Source organism: Microcaecilia unicolor, chromosome 10 (assembly GCF_901765095.1).
Source record: "Microcaecilia unicolor chromosome 10, aMicUni1.1, whole genome shotgun sequence".
Classification (NCBI taxonomy): Eukaryota; Metazoa; Chordata; class Amphibia; order Gymnophiona; family Siphonopidae; genus Microcaecilia; species Microcaecilia unicolor.
This window is the reverse complement of record NC_044040.1, coordinates 129,080,553-129,101,879: the sequence shown is the minus strand read 5'-3', so window position 1 is coordinate 129,101,879 and position 21,327 is coordinate 129,080,553. Positions and strand designations below refer to the sequence as shown.

The 21,327-nt window shown below is 46.6% G+C and overlaps 1 protein-coding gene across 3 annotated transcripts in view; it reads left to right on the top strand.

Annotated features, from left to right (window-relative positions):
* Nucleotides 1-21,327, top strand: part of UBXN7 (UBX domain protein 7) — a 588,902-nt gene that overhangs the window by 233,865 nt on the left and 333,710 nt on the right. For 2 of the 3 annotated variants that reach the window (XR_003943538.1, XM_030215926.1), the window contains exon 6: nt 1,321-1,467. The exons of the other annotated variant lie outside the window; for it this stretch is intronic. Coding sequence is in view for 1 of the 2 variants with exons in the window: in XM_030215926.1 (XP_030071786.1) it covers nt 1,321-1,467 (147 nt within the window). In the remaining variant the exon portion in view is untranslated. The remainder of the gene's footprint in view (nt 1-1,320; nt 1,468-21,327) is intronic. 3 annotated transcript variants of the gene reach the window in all.

Below are 21,327 nucleotides of genomic sequence, written 5' to 3'. Positions count from 1 at the left end.
AGGATCAGATTGTTACCTACTAGTGACAGCAGGTAACTTAGGAAGGAGGATGCTGGGCTCATTGGGCTATGGATCTGATCCTTCATGGCAAGTATGTTTTTATGTAATAATTGAAGGTCAAGTGTTCTAGATCTTTACGTATCACCATTTAATTCTGAGATACTGGAAGAAGATATTTTTCCCGGCATACTTGCACTTCATGAGAATCATTGGTCAGCAAACTTTGTTGGCCAGTGTCCAAAAGTAATAACGTCATTAATCATTTAGAGGGAGTCCTAATAATCAGCCACACCCTCTCATCCAACTTGCTGTATCTTATTTTACCACTAATAGTAAGATTTGCACAGTCAGCCCACAAGTTTTGAAACTGCTTTCAATGTCAGTGCTTAAGAGGGAGCAGTGTGCTGACCTGGATAGTGTCAAGGATTACCTGTTCCTGCTCAGAGTACTCATCTTGATAATCTGTACTAACGTGTGTTCCTCGTTGTCCTTTTAGTACTTGACTAGTAAAAAAGCCCCGTTTCTGATGCAAATGGAGCGGGGGCTAGCAATGTTTTCTTCTGTGTGCATGTGGGAGTGTGTGTGTCCCTGCCCTCTGCCCTTTCTCCCCTCCCCCCTCTGAGTCCTTCACTGTTACAGAGCCAGCGATTTGATTTCGTGCTCTGCTGTTTTCCTTCACTGACTGTTTGTGTTACAGAGAGGGCGGGGCAGACACTCGTGGGGAAACCGGATATCTCTCCCCCTTCACACTTCCGTCTGGAGGCTTCATAGAACGTTGGTGTTGCCTTTTATATAGAGAGATAGGTTTCTTTTGTGAAGCTTTTCAAACTTCTTGCTTGACCTTTATAACTATGATGGAGAACCAAATAATGAAAAATTTGGAGTAACTTAGTCTACCCCTCTACAGGAAAGTCATCTTAAAATAGAGTGTTACGGTGGCATGGTATATACTTGAAAAAGCACTATTTGGATTATGTTAGTAAACTATTTGTGATTTTGTATAGTTGTTAAGGTCAAAAAATAAAAGTATAAATGAAAGATATTGTTTTAAAAGGAATAACATTAATCTGAAAAAAGATTTTTTTGCCTGAGAAATGGAAAATGAGCTGTAAAAGGGCATTGTTTACAAGAAATGTGTAAATGTCTAGAACCTTTAATGTAGCAGTAGGTGCTGTATTGTATATCAATTCTTTTTATTTAGTAATGTGTTTGTTTAGATGGTCATGGAAAGCCTGAAGAAACCTTAGCTTTATGGTTGGAAATTGTCCATCACCATAAACACTTTGCACTCATGATCATTGATGTCCCATGTACTTGCAGGCCAAGGAGTGTGGACAGATGCAAAACAAATGGCTAATGATCAATATCCAGAATGTGCAGGATTTTGCCTGTCAGTGTCTAAATCGAGATGTCTGGAGCAATGAGGCGGTGAAAACCATTATCCGGGAGCATTTCATTTTCTGGCAGGTGCGAAGAATACATCTATCTTTGTTTACTTTGTACAGCCATAGTTAAATAACATGTTTATCAAAAGTAATCTCTCTGTAGTCAAAGCTTGCTTGAGAAATAACTCGGACACTGAGACAAAATTCCATTAATCCATTTTCTCCTTCTAATTAAACATAGAGTAATGTAAAGTAGCGTAATGTAACCAGAAAGGTAAGGTATTAACTAGCACCAAGTAATAGGGTAACTTCTGTTCTCTGAGGACAAGCAGGCCATATTCTTACATGTGGGTGATGACATTCATGTCGCCCGTTGCAGAGCTTAAATAAAGCTAATACAGCTTTAAGAACACGCACAGCGTCCTCACAGTGCATGCAAGGGTGCATTCCCGCTCGTTGCGAGAACACGGGACCAACAGTCTCTTTTCATCCACCGTGAGGAGAGAATGTGTTTCCTGCGCTCCTTTCAGTGCCTGGTGCGTGTTTTTCAATTTGTGCCTTCCCTTCAGGAGTTTTTTCCCCCCCCCTGATTTTTAATTTATTTTTCTTCTGAAAATTTTCTTCTCCCTTCCTTTAGTCTTAGTTCAGTTTTTCCCCCACCATCAAGCAGTTTGATTTGGCCACAACTGTTTTCCCTTCCATGTCATCAGGAGTTCCTAGTGACTTTAAGCACTGTAGCCGGTGCAGTAGCACCATCTCTGGCATTGACACTCATTCTTGGTGACTTCAGTGTGAAGAAAAGAACCCAGCTGGCCAGAGGGGCTCAAAGATAGAAAATTGTTTGGAGCCCGGTCCGAAACCTCAGCATTGATATTGACATCGGCATAGGGTGTGTCGGTCTGTTTAGCTGATAGGCCTATCTTAGACACTGGGAGTGGACGTGCATCGATTGGATCTCCACCTGCTTTGATTCTGACCGCTGGGTGATGTGAGGATTCAACGTCGTCCTCGTCGGCACTGATGAGTATCGATGACCAGTATCGGGCGAAAGCCAAGAAGCATTGGCATCGATCCCCTTTGAAACATGGTGCCAGGAGCTCCAGGGTACCAAGGAATTTGGTCCCTGAGAAGCATCGACACCAAGAGGACCGCTCCCCCTCCATACAAGAGGTCTGCAAGATGGGGCACCATTTTGGATCTGGTCCTTGGTGGTGTGCAGGACGTAGTGTGAGAGGTGGCGTGTTGGGTTCTCTGGGAAACAGTGATCATAACATGATCAAGTTTAAGCTACTATCTGGGATGAACCCGCAAAAGAAATCTACTGTAGTTGCATTTAATTTTTGAAAGGGCGACTTTAATAAAATGAGGAAAATGTTAACAAGAAACTAAAAGGATCATCTGCAAAGGTTGGGACACTAAATCAGGTGTAGACGTTATTCAAAAATACCATCTTGGAGACTTCCGGTGATGTCAGCAACCTCTATGACAGCCTGAACTTGTTGCTCCTGACTAGCCCTGCTATCAAAGCTAGCTTTAACGATACAGACAATGATATTTTGGTTTTTCTTTACTCTGGAGGTGAATCCTGGTGTGTGCTGGTAACGATGTCCCAAAAATCTAAAACTTCGGAGGCTAAACTGGGAGCACGTAGTCAGCGGGTCTCTAAGGCTGCCAGGCGCCATGTTTCCTCCCAGAACGAAGATGCCTCTGACTCAGAATCCATATGATCTGAAGAGGAAGCAGGCAGTAATGAGTCCCATTTTGCAAGGTTACTGCGCGATCTTCGGAAAGATTTGGCTGATATGAAAGCTGATATTGTGGAGCGCATAGATAACCTGAGAGGCCAGCTTAAGGACATAGGAGCCCATATTGAGGATCTTGAAGTGCGTGTTGAGGAACACATGGAAACGGTGCTACAAATGCGTCAGAGAGAAGATGGCTTTGCAAATCAACTGGAGGAGATGCAATATAAACTTGATGATATAGAAAACAGGGACGCCGTAACAACCTGAGATTTCGGGGTGTCCCGGAAGTGGGAGATCAAGAAGATGCTAGAAAAATAGTGCAAGAACTTTGTATATAGATACTTGCGGGGACCTCAGAAACGGCGATCCCAGAAATTGAGCTTGCCCACTGGGCCTTGGGGGTGCTGTTGAATAATAAACCAAGGGACATTGTAGTCAGATTTTGGAAATATTCAGAGAAAGAGTAACTGCTTACTTTATCGAGGCAGAAGGATCTACAATTTAATGATGCTCCTGTCTTCTACCAGGATTTATCGGCCTATACACTGCAGCAGAGGTGGATTATGAAGCCTATTTGGAACATTGGGACAGCATAATGTAAAGTACCATTGGGCGTTCCCATTTGCCTTGTGTTTCACAATAGCTGGGAAATATCATAAGGTACATACTCTTAGTACTGGCAGACAGATTCTGCAAATAGCGGGATTCTTGGGACCGGACACTAAATCTACCTCAACGATGGCAACTAATCGAGACAAAGTGTGTCAATGGCAACAGGTCTTCAATAAAGTTAAGAAGCCACGACTGACTGCAACTAATCCTTCATTGTAATATGTGAGGAGTCTTAGCTGACTTTTGTCAGGGATTTTGTCTTTTTGGGTACTGAATGTTAGGAATATGAGTGCGTTGACTGGTTAAATGAAGGGATAAGGGAGGAGTGCTGGTTGTGAGGTGGGAGTGTTGACTTTGTTTGGGGGTGAGTGGGATTGACGGGAGGGAATTTTTCTTTTCCTTTGTCATCTTCACAATGAGGGTAATGTGGGAGTTAAGTGGGTTGAGGGGGGGCCACATTGCCTTTGGGTAGAGTGTACGGTAGTGGTAGGTTATCTTTTGCTTTATGGTAACTAATCTAAAGACTATAACTTTGAATGAATGTGAAAGGCTTGAATGCCCCTAGAAAGTGGCAATTAATTTGGCAAGAACTATCTAGATTGAAACCACATGTGGTAATGATACAGGAGACTCATTTGAAATATGCCCGTGAATACTTGTTTCATCATGCTTTGTACTCTTAAGATTTTTTTTGCTTCTGATACTTCTAATAAAAAACAAAGAGGGGTAGCCTTACTTTTTCAGACTAACCTTCCTGTACAGATAAAGCAGGTGAAACGTGACCCGATGTTCTGGTCCGAGGGACTTTTGAAAACAGGTCACTTGGGGATCTGTATATGGTCCTAATGCGGGTCAACCTTCCTTTTTTAAATTGCTTAAACGGCAAATACAATCTTTGGTAGGTGGTGATTTTAATGCTACCTTAAACCCGGATCTGGACCGTTCTGGCTCTGTTTCCCATGGGGACAGGGTCATAGCTAAACATCTGGGTACTTTTTTGACTGATCTGGGGTTATTTGACTCGTGGCATGATCTCTATCCCACAGATAGATTATTCTTTTTACTCCCTGGTATACACCACATATTCCCAAATTGATTATCTTTTTGTGGACAAATCACTGGGAGGTCAGGTTCTAGATGCTCAAATTGGAAATATTACGCTATCAGACCATGCTTCTTGTATGTTGCACCTTAAGTGGAATATAGAAGGTAATTTAGCTGGTCGATGGACATTGAATAATACTCTGCTGCGACAGGATGAGGTCTGTAAGGAATATATTACTGTACTTAAGGAGTATTTATATTTTAACTTGAGCTCTGGGCCTTCGATAGTGGTGATATGGGATGCTCTTAAAGCTGTCTCTCGGGGACATTTTATGAAGGTGGCGGGAGGTCTTAAGCGAAAGAGAGAAGCAGAGACGTCAGATTGAAGATTTGGAAATTAAGCATAAGAGTACAGGATCTTCTAGGATTTATAGATCTCTGCAGTTTGCACGATTACAATTAGATGCAGTACTTTCTTAAGATCTTGAATTCCTTAATGAGAAGTTACAGTTGCATAATAGAAAGGAACAAGATAAGTAGAAAGCTGGCAATTAAATTACTTAAGTTGAGAGCTGAGAGAGCTGTTTTTCGTATTAAAGGGCAAAGGGGAGAGATTCTTAGAGTGTACCAAGATATCAGAGACAGATTTAGTAACTTTTATGCAGAACTCTATACTCAAGACTCCTCTATACAGGATGAGGCCATTCGGTCATATCTGAAGGCCTTGGACTTGCCGACTCTTGCGCCACAACATCTGGCATTGATTGAGGTGAAAGAGGTGGTTAAAGCTATTAAAACACTGAAACCTGGGAAATCACCAGGCATGGATGGCTATACAGGTGAATTTTATAAAAAAATTTGCTCCTCAATTAGCACCTATATTGACAGAAGTATTAAATTTTGTGCGTTCAGGGGTAGACCTGCCGCCTACTATGAAGGAGGCGTGGATAGCCGTCATCCCTAAGCCTAATAAGGATGTGACCGAATGTTCCTTATATTGTCCTATATCAGTACTGAATGTAGATATGCGCATCTTGGCAAAGGTGCTGGCCACCAGATTGAGTACTGTCTTGCCTACTTTGATTCACCTAGACCAAATAGGATTTTTTGCTAACTGACAGGCCTCTGATAACATCAGACACACCCTAGATGTTATGTATATAGCGAAACAACGAAAGATACCTTACTGCTTGCTCAGTATCAATGCTGAGAAGGCATTTGATAGGGTTCATTGGCCTTTTTTACATCATATTTTGGCGTGGTTTGGGTCTAATTTCACTGGCTGGATTCGAGAATTATATTCTTTGCCTAAAGCATGTGTAAAGATAAATGGGCAGGTTTCTCCTTTTTTTGATCTACAGAGAGGAACTCACCAGGGATGTCCTCTTTCACCCCTTCTTTTTGCTCTTGTGATGGAACCATTGGCCTTGTGTATTAGGAATAACCCGGGGATTTGCGGGATGCGGGTTGGAGAGTGGGAGTCTAAGGTTGCTCTCTTTGCGGATGATGTCCTATTAACTCTATCATCACCCCTGGAGTCTTTGCCGGTGCTGTTCTGGGAGATTGAGTCGTATGGTCAGGTCTCTGGGTTTAAAATTAATTTTGATAAGACTGAAGCATTGGCGCAGGGCATGGGGGAGGAGGACTATCATACTTGTCAGCAATTATATCCTTTAACATGGGTGACCGAGGGCATATGTTGTTTAGGAGTTTTTCTTACGAGCAATATTGAAGGGCTGAGTGCAGCTAATTATATCCCTTTGTTGAAAGGGAGTCGGGCTGATTTGGAACAATGGGATCCTCTAAGTGTATCTTGGTTTAGTAGGATTGCCACAGTGAAAATGAATATTTTACCGTGCTTACTTTATTTTTTTTCAGTCTATATTGATGCCTATCACGGATCAATTGCTTCAGTCGTTGCAAGTTAGGTTAAATAAATTTATTTGGCGGGGAGGCAGGCCCAGACTCCCTCGCTCCATTCTGTACATGGCTCGTAAAGCTAGAGGATGATTAGGGGTTCCTAATTTGGAGTTATATCATAGGGCGGCCCAAGCTAAAGCAGCGGTAGAATGGTTTCAGGAGGCTCCGCATAAATTGTGGGTGCGGGTGGAGCAATACTTGATCCGCAGCCCATTGAAATTAGGGCATTTGATTTGGCTAGTGCCTAAGCATAGGTATTTGGGGTCGAATTTAAGTCCTATCATTTGTTTTACATTTTCTTGCTGGGATAAATTGGAACGAGTGAGGGGATTTTATAATTCACGGTTGTCACCCATAGCATATAATTCTGCATTCCCTCCAGGTTGTTCCCCTTCAGCTTTCACTAGGTGGAAGAGGAAGGGACTAGATTTATGGGGACAGTTAGTGGATAGGGAGAGTTTTGTTTCATTTGCAGAATTGGCTGAAAAATATAATCTGCCTCAAAGAGATCAATATGCTTACTCTCAACTTACTCACTTTTTCTCATCTTCGGGGTTCCGAGACAAATTGTTTGGAGAGGTGTCCTTTCTAGACGAGATATGTGTAAGAGCCCAGGGGACTAGAGGCCTGATCACCTTGTTGTATAGCCACTTGAGAGATCTCTTGCCAGTCACCTGCAGGCAGCGTACAAGGTGGAAAAAAGAACTGGGAGTGTGCTATGAAGCGGGTGAATGGCAAAGAATGGAAAGGGCATCTGTTAATATTTCTCCAGCGGTTAATATCCAAGAAAATTGTACGAAATTACTTTATCGCTGGTACTTAACACCGGTTAGATTGCATCATATGTTTGGTAGTGTCTCTCCCCCTTATGTTGGCAAAATTGTGGTCAGTTAAGCACATTAGGCCACATATGGTGGTCCTGTAAAAAAGTGAAGGCCTTTTGGAAAGTGATTCAGGGGCGGATACAGCTTTGGGTAAGCTCTGCAATACCATGGGATCCTGCAACATATTTGTTTAATAGGAATATCCTAGGAGTTGGTGAAGCAGGGAAGGCTATGGCAAAGCATAGTTTTTGTGCTGGCAGATTAATAATTGCTCATTCCTGGAAACAGAGTGGAAGCCCCTCTATAATTAAGTTGCGCAATCTAATGGGATATATTGCTGAACGGGAGAGGCTTTTGGCAAAAGAACGGAAAAATTTAGCTAAATGGGATAAGATTTGGGCTCCTTTGTGTCTATAGTAATGTGAGTGGTAAATGTGAGGCTCTTGTTGATATGTAGAGATTGTGTGTGGGTTTTGAGAAGGTGATGTGGGGGGAGGGGGAGAGTGGGTTTATTGCTATGTAGTAGGAGATGCTTAGCTTTATTATTGTTCACATAAAAACATAAAAATACAACGGGAAAACATATTGCTATATGTGAGGATACCTATTTAGGTGAATTCCTTGGATGGGATGAATCTATATGTTTTGTATTTTTACTGTGTTTGTTTTGACATTGTATATTGGCTGGATTCATTCAATAAAGCTTCCTGTTATAAATAAAATAAAATAAAAAAAAAAAAACATCTTGGAAGCCCCAGTCCAGATGCATTCCACGTATTTGCAAAGGTGGAAAGAAGAGAAAACTTCAGCCAGCATGGTTAAAAGGTGAAGTAAAAGAGGCCATTACAGCCAAAAGATTGTCCTTCAAAGAGTGGAAAAAGGACCCAAATGAAGAAAATAAGTAACATAAGCACTGGCAAGTCAGATTTATAAAGAAGGCTAAAGGAGAATATGAAGAGAAACTTGCCGCAGAGGCTAAAACTCACAGTAACAACTTTTTCAGGTACATCAGAAGCAGAAAGCCTGCGAAGAAATCTGTGGGATTGTTAGATCACGAAGGAGAAAAGGGGGCGCTCAGGGAGGACAAGGCCATAGCGGAGAAACTGAATGAATTCTTCGCTTCTGTCTTTAAGCAAGAAGATGTAAGAGATCTGCCTGTACCAGAAATAGTTTTCAAGGATGATGATGCGTAGGAATTGAAAGAAATCTCAGTGAACCTGGAAGATGTACTGAGCCAAATTGACAAATTAAAGAGTAGTAAATCACCTGGATCGTATGACATACATCCAATGGTACTCAAATAACTCCAGCATGAAATTGCTGATCTGCTGTTAGTAATTTGTAACCTGTCGTTAAAATCGTCCATAGTACCTGAAGATTGGAGCATGGCCAATGTGACGCTGATTTTTAAAAAGGGTTCTAGAGGACATTATAGACCAGTAAGCATGACATCGGTGTCGGGCACAATAGTGGAAACTATTATAAAGAATAAAATTACAGAACACGTAGACAAACATGGTTTAATGGGACAGAGTCTACATGGGTTCAGCCGAGGGAAGTCTTTCCTCACCAATTTGCTTCATTTATTTGAAATCATGAGTAAACATGTGGATAAAGGTGAATCTGTTGATGTAGTTTGTCTAGATTTTCAGAAAGCTTCTGATAAAAGTTCCTCATGAGAGACTCCTGAGAAAATTAGCCATGGAATAGGAGGCAAGGTTTTGATGTGGATTGGGAATTGGTTGTTGGACAGAAAATAAGAGGGTAAGGTTAAATTATCATTTCTGTCAATGGAGGGGGGTGAAGAGTGGAGTGCCGCAGGGATCTGTACTGGGACCGGTGCTATTTAATATATTTATAAGTGATGATATGGAAATCGGAATGAGTGAGGTGATTAAATTTGCAGATGATACAAAACAATTCAAGGTTGTTAAAACACTTGTGGTCTATGAAATATTGTAGAAAGGCTCCAAACAGGGTCCACCTTGGAAGTCAGCACTCAAGAAAAAGATCTGGGTGTCATTGTGGATAATACGCTGAAATCTTCTGATCAGTGTGCGGTGGCAGCCAAAAAAGCAAACAGGATTCTAGGAATTATTAGGAAAGGGATGGTGAATGAGACCGAAAATACTATAATGCCTTTGTATCCCTCCATAGTGCGTCCATACCTTTATTGCATTCAGTTCTGGTCGCCATATCTCAAAAAAGATATAGCAGAATTAGAAAAGGTTCAGAGAGGAAGCAAGATGTTGACTTGAAGGGAGTATTGAGAAGTCGCTCCTAACCTACCTACCTTAGTTTCCTTGGAACGTTGAAATTTCTTCTTTTCCATGTCAGAGGAGGGGTAAATGACGCACTAATCCCGCAGCGCCAGTCACGCCAATGGCGGGTTCTTTGGAACGTTTATTTTCTCCAGGTACACCATCGGGATCCATGCCTTTGCTGCTGGAGAGCGCGGGGAGAGGTCTGCCATTCGAGCCAGAAGTAGAGATATCGCTGAGTCCCGAAATACGGATCACACCTCCCATGCTGGCGGACATGCCGAGAAGGGGCCAGGAAACCCTTAACTCCCAAGAGGTGGTAGAGCTTCTGGGAGAACGTGGGGAGTGTACCGCTGAGTATTACCGCACAGAAAGTTGCGGTTCAATGGGGAGAGAAGGCTCTTGATGAAACTAACTTGACGGATACACAGCCCTCAAAGGAATCTTCGGCTGATCTTGGCTCACTAAGTAAGTCTTTTCTACCAAAATAAACAGATACTATTACCCTAGACGCTATTTGGGAGGCCCTTATGGGTCTAGAAACTTCCTTTTCACAAAAACTCTTGTCTTTAATTCACAATCTCAAATTTCATCAGAACAATTACCAATACTAGAAAAAAAAAAATACTAACTATGGACAAAATGGTGGGGACTAATACAAAGGATATACAAACTCTTCAACAAATTCAACTAAACCTGATAACAATAACATAGTAGATGACGGCAGAAAAAGACCTGCATGGTCCATCCAGTCTGCCCAAAAAGATAAACTCATATGTGCTACTTTTTGTGTATACCTTGATTTGTACCTGTCCTCTTCAGGGCACAGACCGTATAAGTCTGCCCAGCACTATTCCCGCCTCCCAACCACCAGCCTCGCCTCCCACCTACTGGCTCTGGCACAGACCGTATAAGTCTGCCCAGCACTATCCCCGCCTCCCAACCACCATCTTTGGACAACTTGTACAAAGATAAGAGATATACAGGAAGCACCATGCAAGGTTACAGTCATTATTTGACCCACTACTTTGCACAGACTAAACATCTCAGAAACTTCGGACAGGCCTCTGGAATAGTGGGAAGGATTAATAGAAAGAAAACCATCAAATAAGATCTCATTTCTGCTTTCATTTCATAGCTTCCCACTATTCCAAAACCTGTGGGATTTATAAAAGCAATTCCTAGAGTGGGTGGGATCCTTGCACCACTGCCCTGAGGACCAAAGCCCCAAAACTGGATTCCGAATGTGCCGCAATGTCCACCCTGTAGTGCTTGGCAAACGTATGCAGCATTGACTATGTTGCCGCCTTACAAAAATCCACTGGAGACATTAAGGTAGTCTCCACCAAGGATGTTGCTGTGAGCCCACAAAGCCTGAGGAGTCCGCTTCCCCATAAGCTAATAAGCTGACGTGATAGTCTCCTTCAGCCATCTATCAGTTGTGCACTTGGAAGCCATGAGGCCAAGCCTCTGTTTGCCAAAAAAGCACAATCAGTCTGTCCGATTTGCGAAACTCATTCATGACTTCCAAATATCTAATGAAGACCCTACACACTTCGAGAAGCTTTAAGGAAGAATATGGAGACCCTTCACCTTCTCTGCGAAAGGACGGAAATGCCACAGATTGGTTGACATGAAATGCTGATACTACTTTCGGAAGAAAGGAAGGAACCATGCACGCAGGGAGACCCCCCCCCCCCCCACCTCCAAAAAGTGGAGAAAGGGATCCCGATAAGAGAGCCTGAAGCTCTGAAACCCTACATGCTGATGCAACAGCAACCAAGAAAGCTGTCTTTAGCATAAGATCTTTCAAGGAGGCCTCTGAGTGGTTCAAAAGGAGACTTCTGCAGAGCCCGAATGACTAAATTAACGTTCCACTCTGGACACAGTGTACAAAAGGGATGCTGCAAGCGGCCCACTCCCTGCAATAATTGAATGATATCCATATGAGCCTCGAGTCGCCTTCAGTAGTCGGCCCCTAAAATAGACCAAAGCCGCAACCTGAACTTTTAGAGAATACAATGCCAGTCCTTTCTGAAGGCCTGCCTGGAAAGACACTAGGATGTGCTAGAACTGAGCAGTGAATTAGATTCTTCAGAATAAAATTGAAACTTTGGAAAATCAGCAAAGGTCTAAGACATTACGATTAATAAATTTTCACAGACAGATTTCAATTGCTCCTCTTATAACTTATTTGTCTGAAATTCTGAAGATACCAGAAATAGCTTATCCTCCGATTTCAAAAATGTATTACCTGTTACCCTATACAAAAAAGGAGACTGACCAATTAGTTGAAGGGACTGAAGTACCCTTTCAGACTTTGAACTTAACACAGATACTTGAAGATGATAATTTGGGTTTAACACCAGCAACACTTATAGTGACATTTGTATTACAACCTGATAGAGATTGGATATTGAAACAATTTTTCTTCCATAGAGATCAGCTCTTTTTGAATTGTAAAGTTAGAATGTTTCCGGATGTTTCTAAAGTGACCCAAAAGAGGCATCAAGAGTTTCTTAAACTGCACCCAAGAGTTATACAACTGGGCGGTCTTTTCTGGTTGAATTTCCACTGTAAATGTGTACTGAAACTAAATTCAGTTAAATATGTATTTTTTGATCCTAAACAATTAAGTGTCTTTTTGCATTCTAAGATAGTTGTGACCCCTTCAACACAACCAAGAGTAGTAATTACATTGACTCCGTAATTTAATAATAAGTAATCCTGGAGCCTCCTCTCTAGCCTCCTATTTCTTTATTGGAAGAGTTAATCTTTATATATCCACAGACTAGCCTTTGAGCCCGTAAAAACGGGCTATTATAGGAAGGGGGGGTTGAAAGGCCCGCCCCCGCCGCCGAATTTGCTGCTGCCCCTCCCCCTCTGAATTTGGGCCCCCCCCCCCCCCCCCACCGAGCCGTCACCACCCACTTTCCACCTGGCCGGGCCCTCGCTCCGCTATTGAAACAGCGAGGGTCCGGCGGGAACGCAGCAGCACTGCTGAGCTGCCAACGTCGGCCTTCGTTCTTCTTCTCTGCCTGTCCCGCCCTCGTGTGACGTAACGTCGTCGAGGGCGGGACAGAGGCAGAGAAGAAGAAGGAAGGGCGATGTCGGCAGCTCAGCAGAGCTCAGTGCTGCGTTCCCGGACCCTCGCTGTTTCAATAGTGGAGCGAGGGCCCGACCGGGTAGAAGGTGGGTGGCGGCGGCGACTCAGGTGGGGGGTGCGTTAGACGGCGGTGTCCCTCCCTCAGAAATGCGCAGTACAGACCCTCTGTGTTCCGCACCCCCATCATCACGTATTGACGCGGGGGCGGGGCAGAGAAGGTCTCTACTGCGCATTTGCGAGTGAGTACGGTCACTCGCCGTTTATATGTTTGATATTATGATGCCTCCCTCTTATTGTGGACTAAAGATCTTTAAAAAGTTATATTTCTTCTTTTTTTTGTGTGATTTTTTTTTTTTTTGGAATAGCAATAATCATCTCTTCTGTATCAAGATGTGTTCTTGAACTAAATTGTAAATTTCTTTAAGAAAGAAAGAAAAGGTTCAGAGAACAGCGACCAAAATGATAAAGGGGATGGAACTCCGCGTATGAGGAAAGGTTAAAGAGGTTAGGGCTCTTCAGCTTGGAAAAGAGACAGCTAAGGGGAGATATGATTGAGGTCTACAAAATCCTGAGTGGTGTAGAACGAGTAGAAGTAAATCGATTTTTTCCTCGTTCCAAAAGTACAAAGAGTAGGGGACACTTGAGGAAGTTATGTGGAAATACTTGTAAAACAAATAGAAATATTTTTTCATTCAACGAATAGTAACCTAGTAGATGACGGCAGAAAAAGACCTGCACAGTCCATCCAGTCTGCCCAACAAGATAAACTCACATGTGCTACTTTTTGTGTATACCTTACCTTGATTTGTACCTGTCCTTTTCAGGGCACAGACCGTATAAGTCTGCCCAGCACTATCCCCGCCTCCCAACCACCAGCCCCGCCTCCCACCACCGGTTCTGGCACAGACCGTATAAGTCTGCCCAGCACTAGCCCCGCCTCCCAACCACCAGTCCTGCCTTCTACCACCGGCTCTGGCACAGACCGTATAAGTCTGCCCAGCACCATCCTCGCCTCCCGCCACCGGCTCTGCCAACCAATCTCGGCTAAGCTCCTTAGGATCCACTCCTTCTGAACAGGATTTCTTTATGTTTATCCAATGCATGTTTGAATTCCGTTACTGTTTTCGTTTCCACCACCTCCCGCGGGAGGGCATTCCAAGCATCCACTACTCTCTCCGTGAAAAAATACTTCCTGACATTTTTCTTGAGTCTGCCCCCCTTCAATCTCATTTCAAGTCCTCTCGTTCTACCGCCTTCGCTTCTCCAGAAAAGGTTCGTTTGCAGATTAATACCTTTCAAATAATTGAACGTCTGTATCATATCACCCCTGTTTCTCCTTTCCTCCAGAGTATACATGTTCAGGTCTGCAAGTCTCTCCTCATACGTCTTGTAACGCAAATCCCATACCATTCTCGTAGCTTTTCTTTGCACCGCTTCAATTCTTTTTACATCCTTAACAAGATACGGCCTCCAAAACTGAACACAATACTAGTTAAGCTCTGGAACTCTTTGCCGGAGGATGTGGCAATAGCGGTTAGTGTATCTGGGTTTTAAAAAAGTTTGGACAAATTCCTGAAGGAAAAGTCCTTAATCTGCTATTGAGACAGACATGGGAAGCAACTGCTTGCCCTGACATGTGTAGTATGGAGTGTTGCCACGCTTTGGGTTTCTGCCAGGTATTTGTGATCTGGCTGGCCACTGTTTGGAAAACAGTATACTGGGCTAGGTGGACCATTGGTCTGACCCAGTATGTTTTCTATGCAACCAGGACCAGGCACCCATCTCGACCCCAGCAGTTCAGCAGTATCTCTGAACTGACAACCTCAGGGTTTTCTAATGGCCTCTCTAGGTGATTGCATCCAGGAGCACTTGGGGATTTTACAGCAGTGTGCATCGGCATCTGGGGTGCTTGCACCAGCTATGCCTTTTGTTGCTGCCCTGCAAGGCCTTCAGCCTATGGTGAGATCTCAGATGCTGGTATTGCATGCTGCATAAGTGTTGTCAGCTGCCCATGCTGGAACCACCTCAGTGTTGGTGGAGGAAGCATTGCTGGAGTCAAGGATGGAGCTGAAGCCTTGATGCCCCACTCAGGGACATGAGTCCTTTGTATCGAGGCAGGCTCAGTCTTGGCCCTTTCATGAGGAGTTCTTTGCTGATACTGACGAGGAGTGCTCATGAGAGTCTGATGAGGATCCATGGTACTTCTCGGAGGATGAGTCCTATGTTAGCCCTTCAGTCCCCTCCCCGCCTGAGAATAGGAGAACGTCTCGACCTGAGTGCCTTTCCTTCCCAGGTTTTGTAAGGGCTGCTATTCCCAGTTGTTTGGAAATGGAGGACGAGTCAAGGGCTGAGATGTTTGATAGCCTGGACTACGAATCAGATCCTTGAAGTAACATACCAGCTTATAATCGAAAGTGATCGCCGGCCATCTTCGACACAAATCGGGAGATGGCCGGCGATTTCTTAAAAGCGGCGAAATCGGTATAATCGAAAGCGGCATTTTTGACAGCATCGCCGCTTTCCTGTCGCTTCGCCGGCGAAAGCTCAAGGGGGCGTTTAGATAGATTAGCGAAGGCGGGACATGGGCGGGCATCGGCGTGGCTACCAGATGGCCGGCTTTCGCCGATAATGGGGAAAAAAAAAAAGCGGCGTTAAGCAGTATTTCGCCGGGTTTACTTGGTCCTTTTATTTTCACAACCAAGCCTCAAAAAGGTGCCCCAATTGACCAGATGTCCACTGGAGGGAATGGGGTATGATCTCCCCATACTCCCCCAGTGGTCACCAATCCCCTTCCAAACTAAAAAAAAAAAAAACTAAAAACCTTTTTTGCCAGCCTGTATGCCAGCCTCAAATGCCGTACCCACCTCCATGACAGTAGAATGTGTTGTATCCTCCGACGGCCTTTCCCTGGTTGCGATGTGGCTCTTGGGTGAGTGTGACACCTTTTTTGTTAGGTGCCCTGCAGAGTCACATTAGCAATGCATTGTGGTGGGTGTAGGGTACTGGGCTCTACTCCCATGGTGCTTTTCTCCCCTGCTAACTGGGTCAGAGTGTGCCCTGTTTTGTTTCCTGTTGTAGTCCATGCGGTAGTGGCCATTTTTGTAAGCCAGTTTTAGTTCCCTTTCCTGTGTTACCCACGTTAGAGAACGTAGTTCTTACCTTGAATGGTGCTGAAAGAGGGCATTGTACACCATTGTGCCAGCTCTGACCTACTGCTAATCTTAGTACCAGGGGACTCTTTGCCAGTGGGGCACATCCTCTGATCTGCAGTTAACTGTGAGTAAACGTGCTTATTTCAAGAAAGGACTTTTTCAGAGAGATTAGTCTTCAGGTGTGAACTGGTGTGCCAAAGTTATACAGCAGCAATAAGTTCTAGAGGCTGTATGCAGGTCCCTGGAGCAAATTTAGTGGGTGCAGTACATTTGTGGGTTTGGGGGGCTCAGCTCCTAAAGTAAGGGAGCTATGCACGTGGGAGCTTTTCTGAAGTCCACCGCAGTGACCCCTAGGGTGGCTGGTTGGTGTCCTGGCATGTCAGGGGGGCCAGTGCACTAAAAATGCTGGCTCCTCCCACGGCCAAATGCCTTAAATTTGGCTGGGGTTTGAGGTGGCCGACATAACTTTCCATTATCACTGAAAAACAAACCCGGCGAACTCCACGGCATTTGGCTGGGCTAAACCGTATTATCAATAATATGGTTCTGGCCAGCTGTAGCGCCGCCGCCAACATAGATCGCCGGCGATCTATTTGTCCGGCGACGTTCGATTATGCCCCTCATAGTAGCATAGTAGATGACGGCAGAAAAAGACCTGCATGGTCCATCCAGTCTGCCCAACAAGATAAACTCATATGTGCTACTTTTTGTGTATACCTTACCTTGATTCTCTGAGGACAAGCAGGCTGCTTGTTCTCACTGATGGGTGGCGTCCACGGCAGCCCCTCCAATCGGAAACTTTACTAGCAAAGGCCTTTGCTAGTCCTTGCGCGTCCGTCTTCCCGCCCGAACCGGCTCGTGTTCGTCAGTCTTCTTTTGTCCGCGCTCGGGACGGTCGTGTTTTTGCGCCGTTTCGCGCCCCTCAAAGTTGACCCACGCGTGTCTTCGCGATTTTGTTAAAAAAAAAAAAAAGACCTTCGGTCTTGTCCCTTCCCGTGTGTCCAGTTTGTTTTCCCCGACGTAAGTTTCCTTTCGCTTTCAGGGTAGGCCTTTTTTGAGGCCTCGGTACGGGTTTTTTCTCTCCCTATTTCTGGTGCCCTTAGTCGCCATTACGAATTTTGATCTCGCCGGCGTGATTTTTCCGCCCATGTCATCGAAGTCTCCCAGCGGCTTCAAGAAGTGCACCCAGTGCGCCCGGGTAATCTCGCTCACTGATAGGCACGCGTCGTGTCTTCAGTGTCTGGGGGCTGGGCACCGCCCGCAGGCCTGTAGCCTTTTACAGAAGAGGACTCAGGTAGCGAGATTGGCCCAGTGGAACGTGTTGTTCTCAGGCTCTTCCTCGACAACAGCACCGGAGTCATCAAGTGCATCGACGTTGGCAGCATCAAGACCTTCGACCTTGGCATCGACTGCATCGAGGTATCGACCCTCTGCATCGTCGGTACCGAGACATCGAAAGGCTGCGTCGACGTCGGTGCTACCGGGACCTCCACTGTTGCTGATGTCGTCGGACGGTGGTGCTTCGACTGGAGTGCAGGTGAGGGCTGTCCATTCCCCTGCTGGTGGCGGTGAGCCTTCGGGTGGGTCTCCCCCTACCCTGAGGGCTCCTGCGGTACAGCCCCCCCGAGACCGACCTTCTTCGGCCTCGGCCCCGAGGAAGCGACGGCTGGACTCTAAGTCCTCCTCGTCGGTACCGGGAAGCTCCGGTGACATGCTTCGTTTGAAAAAATCAAAGAAGCATCGACACCGGTCTCCTTCCCGCATCGGTACCAAGAGCTCTGGGTCGCCGAGGGAGTCGGCACCCAGTAGGCATCGGCATCGGGAGGATCGCTCACCCTCTGTTCAGGAGGTGTCGATGCGCTCCACCTTGGACAGCCCGGAACAGCCTCCACGCCCAGAACAGACTCTGACCTCGACGCCTGCATCGGCTTCCATGTCTTTCTCCACAGCCGCTCTGCACGAGAGTCTCCGGGCCGTTCTCCGGGAGATCTTGGGAGAGCTGTTGCGCCCTTCCCCTCCGGTACCGGGGGTGCTTGCGCCACCGGTAACGTCGAGTGAGGCGCCGGCTGGCTTCTTGCCCGGGGTGAGGTCTCCGACATCGGTGCCGCTTGCGGTACCGACTGCGGCCGCCTCCCAGGAAGGCTCCCCGACGACGTCGGTGGAGGGAGCTTCGCCGGTGCTGGCGAGGGAGTCTACCTCTCGACGCTCCCACTGTGGCTGTGTTTCTACGGAGTCGAGCCGGGCACGGCTTCAGACACAGGTTCATGAACTTGTGTCTGATTCCGATGGTGAGGCCTCGTGGGAGGAGGAGGAGGACATCAAATATTTCTCTGATGAGGAGTCTGATGGCCTTCCTTCTGATCCCACTCCCTCCCCTGAAAGGCAGCTTTCTCCTCCCGAGAGTCTATCTTTTGCGGCCTTTGTCCGGGAGATGTCTACTGCCATCCCCTTCCCGGTGGTTGTGGAGGATGAGCCCAGGGCTGAAATATTTGAGCTCTTGGACTATCCTTCTCCACCTAAGGAAGCGTCCACAGTACCCATGCATCATGTCCTAAAAAAGACATTGCTGGCGAACTGGACCAAGCCTTTAACTAATCCCTACATTCCCAAGAAGATCGAGTCCCAGTACCGGATCCATGGGGACCCAGAGCTGATGCGCACTCAGTTGCCTCACGACTCTGGTGTGGTGAATCTGGCCCTAAGGAAGGCTAAGAGTTCTAGGGAGCATGCTTCGGCGCCCCCGGGCAAGGACTCTAGAACCTTAGACTCCTTTGGGAGGAAGGCCTACCATTCTTCTATGCTTGTGGCCAAAATCCAGTCCTACCAGCTCTACACGAGCATACATATGCGGAACAATGTGCGGCAGTTGGCGGGCTTGGTGGACAAGCTCCCTCCTGAGCAAGCCAAGCCATTTCAGGAGGTGGTCAGGCAGCTGAAGGCGTGCAGAAAATTCCTGGCCAGAGGGGTATATACCTTTGATGTTGCGTCCAGGGCCGCTGCTCAAGATGTGGTGATGCGCAGACTGTCATGGCTGCGTGCCTCCGACCTGGAGAATAGGATCCAGCAGCGGATTGCGGACTCCCCTTGCCGAGCGGACAATATTTTTGGAGAGAAAGTCGAACAGGTGGTAGAGCAGCTCTACCAGCGGGATACCACTTTCGACAAGTTCTCCCGCCGGCAGCCTTCAGCATCTACCTTCTCAGGTAGACGTTTTTATGGGGGAAGGATGACTATTCCCTACTCTTCTGGTAAGCGTAGGTACAATCCTCCTTCTCGACAGCCTGCGGCCCAGGCTAAGCCTCAGCGCGCTCGCTCTCGTCAGCAGCGTGCGCCTCAGCAAGGCCCCACGGCTCCCCAGCAAAAGCAGGGGGCGAGCTTTTGACTGGCTCCAGCAGAGCATAGCCGACATCAACGTGTCAGTGCCGGGCGATCTGCCGGTCGGGGGGAGGTTGAAAGCTTTTCACCAAAGGTGGCCTCTTATAACCTCCGACCGGTGGGTTCTTCAAATAGTCCGGCAAGGATACACCCTCAATTTGGCCTCGAAACCTCCAAATTGCCCACCGGGAGCTCAATCCTACAGCTTCCAGCACAAGCAGGTACTTGCAGAAGAACTCTCCGCCCTTCTCAGCGCCAATGCGGTCGAGCCCGGGCAAGAAGGGCTGGGATTCTATTCCAGGTACTTCCTTGTGGAAAAGAAAACAGGGGGGATGCGTCCCATCCTAGACCTAAGGGCCCTGAACAAATATCTGGTCAAGGAAAAGTTCAGGATGCTTTCCCTGGGCACCCTTCTTCCCATGATTCAGGAAAACGACTGGCTATGCTCTCTGGACTTGAAGGACGCCTACACGCACATCCCGATACTGCCAGCTCACAGGCAGTATCTGCGATTTCAGTTGGGCACACGTCACTTCCAGTACTGTGTGCTACCCTTTGGGCTCGCCTCTGCGCCCAGAGTATTCACGAAGTGCCTGGCTGTAGTAGCAGCGGCGCTTCGCAGGCTGGGAGTGCACGTGTTCCCCTATCTCGACGATTGGCTGGTGAAGAACACATCCGAGGCAGGAGCTCTACAGTCCATGCAGAGGACTATTCGCCTCCTGGAGCTACTGGGGTTTGTGATAAATTATCCAAAGTCCCATCTTCTCCCAGTACAGAGACTCGAATTCATAGGAGCTCTGCTGGATTCTCGGACGGCTCGTGCCTATCTCCCAGAGACGAGAGCCAACAACTTGTTGTCCCTCGTCTCTCGGGTGCGAGCGTCCCAGCAGATCACAGCTCGGCAGATGTTGAGATTGTTTGGCCACATGGCCTCCACAGTTCATGTGACTCCCATGGCCCGCCTTCACATGCGATCTGCTCAATGGACCCTAGCTTCCCAGTGGTTTCAGGCTGCTGGGGATCTAGAAGACGTGATCCACCTGTCCACGAGTTTTCTCAAATCCCTGTATTGGTGGACGATTTGGTCCAATTTGACTCTGGGACGTCATTTTCAAATTCCTCAGCCACAAAAAGTGCTGCCTACGGATGCGTCTCTCCTGGGGTGGGGAGCTCATGTCGATGGGCTTCACACCCAGGAAAGCCGTTCCCTCCAGCAACGCGATCTGCAGATCAGTCTCCTGGAGTTACGAGCGGTCTGGAACGCTCTGAAGGCTTTCAGAGATCGGCTATTCCCCCAAATTATCCAAATTCAGACAGACAGACAACCAGGTTGCCATGTATTACATCAACAAGCAGGGGGGCACCGGATCTTGCCTCCTGTGTCAGGAAGCCGTCAGCATGTAGCTGTGGGCTCGCCGTTACGGCATGTTGCTCCAAGCCACATATCTGGCAGGCGTAAACAACAGTCTAGTCGACAGGTTGAGCAGGATTATGCAACCTCACGTCGCTCAATTCCAGAGTAGTGCGGCAGATCTTCCAGGTGTGGGGCACCCCCTTGGTTGATCTCTTTGCTTCTCAGGCCAACCACAAGGTCCCTCAATTCTGTTCCAGACTTCAGGCTCACGGCAGACTGGCATTGGATGCCTTCCTCCTGGACTGGGGGGAAGGTCTACTGTATGCTTATCCACCCATACCTCTGGTGGGGAAGACTTTGTTGAAACTCAAGCAAGACCGAGGCACCATGATTCTGATTGCTCCGTTTTGGCCGCGTCAGACCTGGTTCCCTCTTCTTCTGGAGTTGTCCTCCGAAGAACCGTGGAGATTAGAGTGTTTTTCGACCCTCATCACACAGGACGAAGGGGCGCTTCTGCATCCCAACCTCCAGTCTCTGGCTCTCACGGCC